At 43.7% G+C, this 13,040-nt stretch overlaps 2 protein-coding genes across 2 annotated transcripts in view; both read left to right on the forward strand.

Annotated features, from left to right (window-relative positions):
- The window catches only part of LOC120989234 (C3a anaphylatoxin chemotactic receptor-like), a 148,081-nt gene that overhangs the window by 14,773 nt on the left and 120,268 nt on the right, over positions 1-13,040 (forward strand). The window lies entirely within an intron of this gene.
- On the forward strand, positions 1,374-2,792 carry LOC120991790 (C5a anaphylatoxin chemotactic receptor 1-like). The gene has a single exon (XM_040420561.1). It carries the CDS (start codon positions 1,375-1,377, stop codon positions 2,329-2,331), a length of 957 nt encoding a protein of 318 aa, XP_040276495.1. The 5' UTR covers position 1,374; the 3' UTR covers positions 2,332-2,792.

Below are 13,040 nucleotides of genomic sequence, written 5' to 3' on the forward strand. Positions count from 1 at the left end.
GGTTTTCTTACACGGCTCTCCAGGCAGGGTGTTACTCTGATTGAGCAGCGCTACTGCTGACTCGAGTATATGGGGTCTGTGATCTATATTATATCTTAGGCTTATTAGGTTGACTGAGATAGCTGAGTGAGCACCCACATACACCTTGGTGGGTGCCTTACCCTGTAGGGGTTTTAGTCACTTGCCAGTTATCTCATATCACCCAGCCAAGTAGATTCACAATAAACACACCTATACCTGGTTTAACCCCTTGAGCCGTGTCTTGATCCCCTGCCAGCTTATATTAGCACCGATGTGCTAGCTGGATGGGATTTTTAGTCCGGACTCCTTTATAGTGGTGAGGATCTAATACCCCTCCTACATCACTGTTTTCTAGTCCGGAAGCCTGACAGTCACAGACGTGATATTCAGTTTCCCGTTTATCAATTTATATTTAATAAACTATTTATTATTTTTTCCTCATACGTCTCTTCAGGCAGATAGGTATATCAAACCCCTTAATCAGCAATTTGTGGAAGCAGGTATATCGCACCCCTTAATCAGTTTTTTTGGGGGGCAACAGGTATATCACACCAGTTGCAATTAGCTATTCCAATAGCGTTTGTCCCTCTATCTAGCTGCGGTATCTTAGCAGAACCGCACACAACTGCTGCACACTACAAATGCACTATATTATACTTTCTATGTTAGAAGGTATATTATAGGTATATCACACCCCTCAATCAGAGGGGCTGAGCATGAAATGCTCCGATGCTCATATCAGAGGGGCTAAATGGGTGAAGAAGGGAATATGACAACCCCTTTAACAGTAACAGTCATAACTAGTATTGAGTGTACTTATATTTTCACGTTCGGCGTACAAGGTTCGGGTTCAGGTTTTCTAAGAATTTCGTTATGGATTCCTCTACAACGAACCATAACAGAATTCTATAATGGCATAGCATGGCCAGCATAGACTTCTATTATGACAGAATGCAATACGGAATGCCTCTTATAGGCTTTTGTGGTGGATGCCGTCATAGAATTCCATTATAGTCCATTGTAGAGGAATCCATAACGGAATTCTTAGAAAACCCAAACATTGTACGCTGAACTTTAAACACAAGTTCGCTCAACACTACTCAAAACGCATTAACTAATTGTGAAAACTCATCAAGTGTGTGTTAACTCTGCTACATCAATTTCCATTCTAACTGGGTTGATCCGTGTCAAAACAAAATCATAAGAGCCCTGGGACCCTGTGCTTTCAGAAAGGGGGGAAAGTGGAGAGACCTAGAACCACAATGTGACCTCATTAGCAAGTATGAGTTCTACCTGAGCCTAACCTCTACCCTATCATGTCTTCTAAGGTCATATTACGAAGACTATGCATATATGCCCAATTCTGATACTGAAGTCAAGTTACTGAAGATCACAATTACTTTATACAGCATCATTTTTGTTCTTGGGACTATCGGTAATGGATTAGTCATCTGGATTGCTGGATTCAAGATAAGGTCAATCAGCGCTGTGTGGTTCCTCAACCTGGCCATTGCGGACTTCCTCTGCTGTGCTTCTCTTCCTCTGCGCATTGCAGAGTGGATTTACCTCATCATATTTGACCAAAATAGTGCAATCTATTGCATATTAAGCATCATTCTGTTCAATCTAAACATGAGCGCCAGTGTTCTTCTCTTAGTGGCCATGAGTATTGACCGCTTTGTATCCGTCATGTGGCCATTTTGGGCTAAAGTTCATAGGACACGAAAACTAGTTAGAATCACTGCGGCAATCATTTGGGTGATCAGTTTGCTCTTGACTGGTTTAGTGTTTTACTTATATGGGTTTTATTTTCATGACTTAAGTGAATGGTGTGCCGTGGAATATTATTATTTATTTCACAATAACTATATAATAAAATGGACCATTCGATTATTCAGGTTAGTTATGATGTTTGCAATCCCCTTTCTCATCATCTTTATCAGTAATGTTATCATTTATATCAAAGTTAGAAAAAGTAAGAGATCCCAGAGATCTCGGAGACCCTACAGGATCATCACTGCTGTTATATTGTGTTTCTTTCTGTGTTGGTTTCCATATTACATCTGGCCACTGATACCAATGTATCACAAACGTTACATTCAATTCTATACAGTAAATATTATAATTATCAACCTGGCTTGTCTTAACAGTTGCATCAATCCAATCATTTATGTTTTGATGGGTCAAGATTTTAAACCTGGTTTCCTGAGATCTATTCCCTACAGGCTAGAAAAATCCTTTATTGAACATCCTAATGAACTATGCAGAGAACGAGAGGATTGTGAACATACTCAAAATTCAGATGTTTGAAATATGCATCTTAAAGGAGTTTACAGCAACTTATCTCATTAATGCTCCATGATGTAACTGTATGTGTAACACCCCAGAGTGGTGTTACCACTTCTGCACCTGGCTACTGTCTTTATTGGTCTAACCTCATGTCATCTTATGCATTTATTCCAGGTCCTCCACACTGTGCATTTCTAATGTTATGTAACTGTACATGTAATGTCGCTGGTTCACCAGCAGGTGGCAGCAAACACGGCAGAGCTATAATTAGATAGAATGGAATATTCCATTCTATCCCCCCCCCTATAAAGAGAGGTGGGCGAGTCCTACTTCAGAAGTTCTAGTCAGTCTAGTTTACCCCCAGCTAGGGAAAGGGTGTGCAGGGGCATGTCTCTGATGGATGTGCCCATGTCAGCCAGAGCACCTTAAGCTCTGCTGGCCAAGGAGGCCAAAGCGTGAAGCCTCAGGAGCCAGGAGGAAAGTTCCCTGGCATAACCTAGAGTCAGACTACAAAGTGATGTGTAGCAGTAGCATACAGAAGAAGCTGAGTTATACAGCCAGTCTGTCATTACAACAAAGAGTCAAAAATAAACTTATATTTCAGAGTGGAGTTTGCCTGCCAGTTTCATGCTAAAGCCTGCTGGAACCAAGTCTGTAAACGTTTTGGAGAAAGTTTATGCAAAGTAAAGCTGCCATTGAACTTCATCTCAAGGTCTGAACTCAAGTTATTTTTTTATCCCTCAATTATTCCACCTATTTATTGCTTCGGAGCCAAAATCTGGGGTCCAGTCGTATCCAGGTAGGAGCACCATGACACCGATAAAGAGACATTTTAGGCCACTTGGCATTCCTACACCTGGGACGCGCGTTATATAGAGGGCCCTAGGGGGAGTTGCCTGTTGCATATGTAATGGATTGTTGCCATATATTAAGGCACCAGAAAGTATAGTTACACCATGGTCATCATGAAGGCACAAGAACTGCGTTCAGGAGACCAACAGCAATCTGATGATGATTGCCAACCAGGATTCTGCTGTAATAGCCAAGATTAGAGAAACCTCAGATCTCAGTTGTGACCCTTTAGATGCCATGGACTACAGTGACCACGATACATAATGGATTTAGCAAAGTAACTAACATCCCCATCAGTCCCTCACAATGCAATCATCAATTGCTAATGGGTTGCTTATTATAGTAGCTGAGTTGCTAATAATCAGTGTAAAGTGAATTGAAGTGAAACAAATTGACTTTGATCCGAATTTCAGGAAACATTTGTGGTAAAGAATATTTTTTTTCCCCATAAAATGGTGACTTCACATAAAGTGAAAGTAAGAAGCCTAGAAATGCAATATGACCAGTAATTCCGTGTAGCCAGCCAATCAGCAGATAGCAATCCCTTGTGATGTCACAGCCCTGTAAAAGCCTCATCCCGTGCAATCGCGATCATCTCACTCTGAAATGAGCATGAGGAAAGACATGGCAATTGCTAGGGTCAGTGTTTTAAAAATATTTTAATTGTAGAATATTGAATGGGTAGAGTTCAGGGACAGGGCAGGGACAGTGTAGGGAGATCGTAGGGAAAGTTTTTGGACACTGTAGGGAGAGCATATGGAAACTGCATGGACAGTGCAGGGACAGTGTAATCGCCTTGTGCATCTTGTTCAACTGCTGTGCCATTCATACTTAGGCCTCATGCACACGACCGTTGTCTGCATCCGTGGCCGTTGTGCCTTTTTCCGTTTTTTTTTCACGGATCCATTGACTTTCAATGGGTCCGTGGAAAAATCGGAAAATGCACCGTTTTGCAGCCGAGACCATGATCTGTGTATCCTGTCCGTCAAAAAAATATGACCTGTCCTATTTTTTTGACGGACCACGGTTCACGGACCCATTCAAGTCAATGGGTCCGTGAAAGAACACGGATGCACACAAGATAGGCATCCGTGTCCGTGATCCGTGGCCGTAGGTTACTTTAATACAGACGGATCCGAAGATCCGTCTGCATAAAAGCTTTTTCAGAGCTGAGTTTTTACTTCGTGAAAACCAGATCCGACAGTATATTCTAACACTCAGGCGTTCCCATGGTGATGGGGACGCTTCAGGTTAGAATATACTAAAAGAACTGTGTACATGACTGCCCCCTGCAGCCCCCCCCCCCTGTAGTTAACACATTGGTGGCCAGTGCGGCCGCCCCCCCCCCTCCCTCCCCTGTAGTTAACTCATTGGTGGCCAGTGGGCCCCCCTCCCTCCCCTGTAGTTAACTCGTTGGTGGCCAGTGCGGCCGGCCCCCCTCCCTCCCCTGTAGTTAACTCATTGATGGCCAGTGGGCCCCCCCTCCCTCCCCTGTAGTTATCTCGTTGGTGGCCAGTGGGCCCCCCTCCCTCCCCTGTAGTTAACTCGTTGGTGGCCAGTGGGCCCTCTCCCCTCCCTCCCCCTCCTAATTAAAATCTCCCCCCCCTATCATTGGTGGCAGCGGAGAGTACCGATCGGAGTCCCAGTTTAATCGCTGAGGCTCCGATCGGTAACCATGGCAACCAGGATGCTACTGCTGTCCCGGTTGCCATGGTTACTTAGCAATTTGTAGCAGCATTATACTTACCTGCGAGCTGCGATGTCTGCGTCCGGCCGGGAGCTCCTCCTACTGGTAAGTGACAGGTCATTAAGCAATGCGCAGCACAGACCTGTCACTTACCAGTAGGAGGAGCTCCCGGCCGGACGCAGACATCGCAGCTCGCAGGTAAGTATAATGCTGCTACAAATTGCTAGGTAACCATGGCAACCGGGACAGCAGTAGCGTCCTGGTTGCCATGGTTACCGATCGGAGCCCCAGCGATTAAACTGGGACTCCGATTGGTACTCTCCGCTGCCACCAATGATAGGGGGGGAGATTTGAATTAGGAGGGGGAGGGAGGGGAGAGGGCCCACTGGCCACCAACGAGTTAACTACAGGGGAGGGAGGGGGGGCCCACTGGCCAGCAACGAGTTAACTACAGAGGAGGGAGGGGGGCCCACTGGCCACCAATGAGTTAACTACAGGGGAGGGAGGGGGGGCCCACTGGCCACCAACGAGTTAACTACAGGGGAGGGAGGGGGGCCCACTGGCCACCAATGAGTTAACTACAGGGGAGGGAGGGGGGCCAGCCGCACTGGCCACCAATGTGTTAACTACAGGGGGGGGGGCTGCCCCCTGCTGCCTGGCAGCACCTGCCAGGCAGCAGGGGGCAGTCATGTACACAGTTCTTTTAGTATATTCTAACCTGAAGCGTCCCCATCACCATGGGAACGCCTCTGTGTTAGAATATACTGTCGGATTTGAGTTTCACGATGTAACTCAAATCCGACGGTATATTCTAACATAGAGGCATTCCCATGGTGATGGGGACGCTTCAAGTTAAAATATACCATCAGATTGGAGAAAACTCTGATCCTATGGTATATTAACTCCTGACTTTACATTGAAAGTCAATGGGGGACGGATCCGTTTGAAATTGCACCATATTGTGTCAACGTCAAACGGATCCGTCCCCATTGAGTTGCATCGCATAATTCAGGACGGATCCGTTTGGCTCTGCACGGCCAGGCGGACACTAAAACGACTTTTTTTTCATGTCCGTGGATCCTCCAAAAATCAAGGAAGACCCACGGATGAAAAAACGGTCACGGATGCATGAGGCCTTAATCTGTTCAGTTATACATAAACTTACTGTGCATCAGACTCATTGTTAATCAGTAGTCTAATATATACACTCATTCAGGGCAGCAAGGTGGCTCAGTGGTTAGCAATGGTGCCTTGCATTGCTGGGGTCCTAGGTTCAAATCCAACTAAGGGCAACATCTGCATGGAGTTTGTATGTTCTCCCTGTGTTTGCTCCAGGTATTCTAGTTTCCTCCCACACTCCAAAGACATACTGATAGGAAACTTAGACTGTGAGCCCCATTGAGGACAGTTGGATGCTAATGTCTGCAAAGTGCTGCAAAATATAGGAGCGCTATATAAGTGCATAAAATAAGTAAATACATTTACCTAGTTCACTTGCTGCAAAACTAAGACTTAATCTTTACAGTTATACATATATTTACTGTGCATCAGACTCAGCATCAACAGGCGGTCTAACCTGAGAAGTGGCAAAAATGTTGCTTTAGCAGCAGCCTCAGCAACAGGCCAGAGCTGTCACTGTCATCCAGAATTCGTGTTTTTACCAACAATCTAGTTGTATTGGAATAGTTGACTAGCTTGGTGGGTTCCTCTGAAACCACACCTATGTAGTTTGCAGGGCCCAGAAATAACCTCTATGCCCTCATCTGTTCTGCAACTGCCTCTTTATTTTGCTGCTCCTTCTGCTCGGGAATTAATGCATGCTGCCGGCAGGTGGTGTCATACTTGAACTGCAACCTGTCACCCCACATCCAAATCCCCTGGACTACTGTGCAGCCAAACTTTAATTGTGGCACAACTGGTCAAGTTTGTCCTGGGCAAGTTTTCATCCTTGGCCATTAGTGTGGCATCAGAGCAGTTGTTTAGTGTGGTGCTTGGCATAGGTACCACAAAAATAACTTGTTTTTCAACACAAAATGTTGAGAGACTAACCTTTATGAACATGAATCAGGCATGGATCAACCAGGATTTCCAAACACCGGTGACTGATGCATCAGACTAGATCATTCTGGCAGTAATGATCTGACTGTAGTGTGCTTCCACACTGGAACATTTTGACAAATGGCCTGCTACTTCTGAACAGGTGCTGCTGCCACTATTCTGATGCTGCCACCAGCCTGCTGCCTCCACTGACATCTGCTCCTACTGTGATCTGCGTACTGATCATCTTGTGCTGTTGCTGCCTTTTATGTTGACAAGCCTCCTCCCCACTCTTTTCTGAGGCCACTATTGGGATTCTTCGTGCTGTTGCCACCCTAGTCACTTTTTTCTGGGGCCACTATTATGACTCTTTATGCTGTTGCCACCCTTATCACTTTGTAATGGGACCACTATTGTGACTCCTCATGCTGTTGCCTCCCTCACCAGTTTGTTTCAGGGACACTAGTGTTCCTGTTTGGCCATGTTGACATCACAGTTTATTTTTCTGTTCTTCTGATCTGTCAGAAGAATATAAAAATAAAAAATAAATAAAAAAATTGGCCCTGTCTTTGGAGCATTCATAAGGCCTCTATCACACAGTCAGTATTTTATATCAGGATTTAATCATAATTTAGAGACCAAAAGCAGGAGTGGGTCCAAAGCACAGTGTCATGTTTTAGTGTGGGTGGGAAACCCACACTGAACGTAGGAGGGAAAGGGGTGAGGGGAAAAGGCCTGGAAACTAGGGAAAGGAGATGGTCACCTCTTAGAGAAACCCTAATCAAAGTCCCGAATGACTGCAAATATGAACTGACTCCAGAGGTATGTAGGTGAGTTCATACACAGGAACCTAAAGTCCTAAATCACCCTGTAGGACCATGGTACTAATGTCAGGACAAGAGACGACCTGTTCCTCCAAACCGTAGGATGAACAGGAGTCTCCCTCAGGCCTAAACACAAATGACAGGGAAAAGAGCAACACAAGATAACCCAATAAACAAAAGGGAAAGAAGACACTTAACTTCAAATGGCTAAGGAAGCACAGGAACTGCGCCGAGATACAAACACCAGCTATCCAAATCAAGACTGAAGCTATAAACCGTGCAGCATGATGGGAGAAGCCACAATAAATAGGGAAGGATAAATGACCACATAAGCAACACCTAACGCAAGGGGTGAGGCCATCACCAGAAACAACACAGAAACAAATTGATCCACAAGAAACCTGTCAGATCAAACCACGTGTTGCCAGTCTCACTGATCTCCTGGCACCTGTCACAGGAATGTCCGTGACACACAGAACAGATGCTAATATTTCCATCACATGTTATCTCTGTTTTGTACCCACTCATATTTTCGCCTTACCAATACTGATCAAATACTGATGCAAAGAACTGACCAAATACTGACCATGTGATAGAGCACTGTAAAGGGAACCTGTCACCTCTACTATGCTACCCTCACTGAGCATTTCTAAATGTTCATTGTGTTACCCTAAACATGTAAATTACTCTTTTAAATTCATTTGCAGATTAATTCAATAAGTATTATGCATTTTTGCACTTCCTGCCTTTTATGCAAATTAACATAAAAGAGTCATATCTTACTTGTGTGACCAGAGCAGAGTCATATTTTCAAGCTCTGAATCATCTCAGGGTAATTTGCATATGTATCAAATAGTTTTTTTTTACACAATAAAAGCACACAAAGCTATGGGGACTGGTTATTGCGGATGTGCTAGCGGCCATCTATCAATCCATGTCCTCAGCTCTATACCCAAAATCCAGGTGACAGGTTCCCTTTAAATCATTAGATCACCTGCGGTCTTAAATGTGAACGGTACACTCCCGCAATATACAAAATAACACAATAAAGAAAAAGAGTGCATAACACACCGGTATGAGAAAATGCAAATCAATTTTATTACAATATCCATAAAAGACATACATGATACATAATATATGACAATAAATAAGCAGGGACAACCACAATCCTGCATCACACTGCTACCTGCCCCATCAAATGGATGGATATAATGGGATCTCCATGTGTATAATATCTGAATGGCCAATTATCCAAATGGATATAGTGCCAGATAAATGGGGAATCTATTGCAATGGTGTGCTTGCCTCAAATAACCGGAATGCATAAATACCAAAGTTACGGACCCAAAGTCAAAAAAGTACTAGGTAATGCAAAGTGAGTAGGGCTACATACCAACAGAGCTAGGACAGGTACCAGGGCAATGGTGCTCCTCAACGCGCGTTTCGCGTATAGTTTGCTTCCTCAGGAGGAGTTAAAGGCCAGGGAGGGAGAGAGAACTAATAAAGAGCCGTCAGCCAATCCTATGTCTATTCTGGCGTCATGTGATTCTCTATGAAATTCCTTGTCATCACGACGGCGCATGACCAGTCAGCGTCCGCCACGTCATGTTACTTCCGCCCTTCCTCTGAGGCCAGTGGGGGAGAGGGCAGTCGCACATCCTATGATGCCGAATTTAGATAACCATAGTGACCACAGTGTTTGTTCAAGTGTAACAGGATTATAGGAAATATCATACCCTTTATAGATACCTCTCTACATAAGTGGATATAAAATAATTAAAGTGCAAAGTGCAATAATGCTGTGATACTATAAACAGTAATACATAGCATCACAGCATAAGGCCCCATATTAGGCAAATCACAATTATCAGGGACCACCACAGAAGATACCACGGACCGATCCATTCAATGATGGCAAAATTCATAACATCGGGATTTCACATATTGGTCTAACAACAAGGGAATTTCGGAAAAGAATAAGGGAACATGTAAGAGATATCGAAAAGGCAAAAGATATCTTGAATTTGAGTGATCTAAAAACCCTCCCAAAGCATTTCAAGTTATCCCATCAGAGCAATCCTGGGGGTTTGCGATTCAGAGGCATAGATAAAGTGCATTTGGGGATCAGGGGGGCAATTATAGCAAAATTTTGGCCCAGATTGAGACTAGGTGGATATTTAGGCTAAAAACCCTGACCCCCAAAGGATTAAATGAGAGCTTTGGCTTTGGTTCCTTTCTCTAAATAGTGGCATTATTTTAGGGGTAATGGGAGTTTTTGCCCATTTTTTATTATGGGGTCATAGTTGATGCATATACATGTATAATAATGTGTTTTTTCTACTCTTTAGTCTGCCGATATATCCTGAATGTCCGTCTTTCTGTGAAATCCCGATGTTATGAATTTTGCCATCATTGAATGGATCAGTTCGTGGTATCTTCTGTGGTGGTCCCTGATAATTGTGATTTGCCTAATATGGGGCCTTATGCTGTGATGCTATGTATTACTGTTTATAGTATCACAGCATTATTGCACTTTGCACTTTAATTATTTTATATCCACTTATGTAGAGAGGTATCTATAAAGGGTATGATATTTCCTATAATCCTGTTACACTTGAACAAACACTGTGGTCACTATGGTTATCTAAATTCTTTTTTAATGTAATCATGCCTAATGAACTATTGATTGTATAATGTTTTCTGTCATGATCACTGTATTGTCTGTATACTTATGAGAATAACACTAATGTCTTAATTATAATGTTCACTTAATCATGTGTAAATTATGGGACCTCCACGTATCCATGTATAAAATGCTACATTTATGTATACATTAAGACTAGATCCATACTCATTCATGATAGAGTCCTATTCATCTCTTCTACTCCGTGCCATCCGTGCGCATGACTGTTCGGTCCGGGCGTCTCCTTCCGCCCTCTCTCTCCTGTGTAGAGCGGTGGTGGCGATGGCGATCGGCATCATAGGATGTGCGACCGCCCTCTCCCCCACTGGCCTCAGAGGAAGAGCGGAAGTAACATGACGTGGCGGTCGCTGACTGGTCATGCGCCGTCGTGATGACAAGGAATTTCATAGAGAATCACATGACGCCAGAATAGACATAGGATTGGCTGACGGCGCTTTATTAGTTCTCTCTCCCTCCCTGGCCTTTAACTCCTCCTGAGGAAGCAAACTATACGCGAAACGCGCGTTGAGGAGCGCCATTGCCCTGGTACCTGTCCTAGCTCTGTTGGTATGTAGCCCTACTCACTTTGCATTACCTAGTACTTTTTTGACTTTGGGTCCGTAACTTTGGTATTTATGCATTCCGGTTATTTGAGGCAAGCACACCATTGCAATAGATTCCCCATTTATCTGGCACTATATCCATTTGGATAATTGGCCATTCAGATATTATACATATGGAGATCCCATTATATCCATCCATTTGATGGGGCAGGTAGCAGTGTGATGCAGGATTGTGGTTGTCCCTGCTTATTTATTGTCATATATTATGTATCATGTATGTCTTTTATGGATATTGTAATAAAATTGATTTGCATTTTCTCATACCGGTGTGTTATGCACTCTTTTTCTTTATTGTGTTATTTTTCCTGTATGCAGAACTTATTTTCCATCTGAATAAAACTGATTGCAGAGCCAAATGGCCAAAACTCATGCAAATTAATCATCACATGGTCAGTGTTTTACATCCAGATTTGATCATGATTTGGAAACCAAAAGCAGGAGTGGGTCCAAAACACAGAGCAGATGCAAATATTTCCATCACATTTTGAAAGTTATTTATCAACTTGAAATATTCCAGGCATATTTCAGACACAGATTGCGGCGCAGTGGTTAGTGGCGCCTTTAGTCTGCGACTTTCCCTGCTCACACAAGGTCTAAAAAAGTGGGCATGGCATGGGCGGGGAAGGGGATGGGCTGGCAGGCCCATCTCATTTATCATTTTCCACTCCTGTTTTAGCTATAGAAAATTATGTAAATTTAAGCCGGCTAGGAAGCTGGTTTACATAAAGAAGTGGCGCTGGATGCGCCGAAGTTATGGAGAGGCCTGCGACAGATCCACTGCCAGTGCAAGGGCTTTATTAAAGGGGTTATCTCACCAAGCGAGTTTGAGCCACCCTCAGTCTTTCCAGTGTGCCTTTTCATGCTGGATGTGGGCGTTTGAATAACAAGTTTAACCATCCAATGAGGAGCAGACCCTGAATCATGTAAACCCACCCCCTTATGTACGTGCACGCTCCCGACAATGCATCCTTTCAGCCTGTACAGTATAGCCTGCTTGGCTGATTGGACACATTTTACTGTGCCCCGGCTCCTCCCCAAGGTCCTCTCAGTGCTGGCAGCTGAGATGCACTAAATCCACTGTGCCCTGGCTGCTCAGCTATTTCAGTCTGCCCCCATAGGAATGAATGGGCAGTGCGCTCACCTATACACTTGCATGGGGCTGACGGAAATAGCAGAGCGCACCGCTCAGCTGTTTCCGTCTGCCCTATATAAGTGACTGAAGGGCGGCCGAACATGCGCGGTGTGCCCTCCTTCACTGCTGGCTCCAGAGCAGTTGGGAGCTAGTGAGCATATGTGGGTAGTGATGCGCGCTCGCTCCCGACAGATTATAAAGAAGAAGTGGCACAGCGCCTGCGTGGCTACCGCTGTTAGTGTTACAGTGGTGGCCGGTTCCCCTTGTAAACAAGCAAAAATAAGTGGGCAAGAATCTTCATATATCAAACAAGGACTGCATTACAGAAAATTAAAGGAATTTGCAAAAATGATCATAGCAATGGTATTGTTACATTTAATACTAATTGTTTTTGTGAGACAACCCCTTTAGGACCAGCGTCTAAAATGCCAGTCTTAATAAATGACCCCCTTTATCTCTGTTTTGGACCCAACTCTGTTTTTGCCAATACTGATCAAATGCCGATTTGAAGGTGGATGCTCAAAATATAGGATACACCATTTTTGGGCTGTTCTAATGGATCAGAAGAAGGGAAAAATAAACAGTGCTGTGATCACATGCCATATTATTATTTTTATTCGGCGATTGTCTAATAGTAGGGTCTCATTTTTGGCCGAATGAAATGACAGATTGGTACTATTTTGGGGGGCATATGCCTTTTTTGATAGCTTGGTGTTGCACTTTTAGTGATGTTAGGTGGCAAAATAATATATATTTTTAATTGTTTCTATTTTTTTATTTTTACAGTGTTCACCTGAGGAGTTAGGTCATACGATATTTTTATAGAGACGGTCGATATGTACACGGCGGTAGAAAATATGTCTGTTTGTCAATTTTTTCCCTTTATTTTTAT

The sequence above is a fragment of the Bufo bufo genome, chromosome 1 (genome assembly GCF_905171765.1).
Source record: "Bufo bufo chromosome 1, aBufBuf1.1, whole genome shotgun sequence".
NCBI lineage: Eukaryota > Metazoa > Chordata > Amphibia > Anura > Bufonidae > Bufo > Bufo bufo.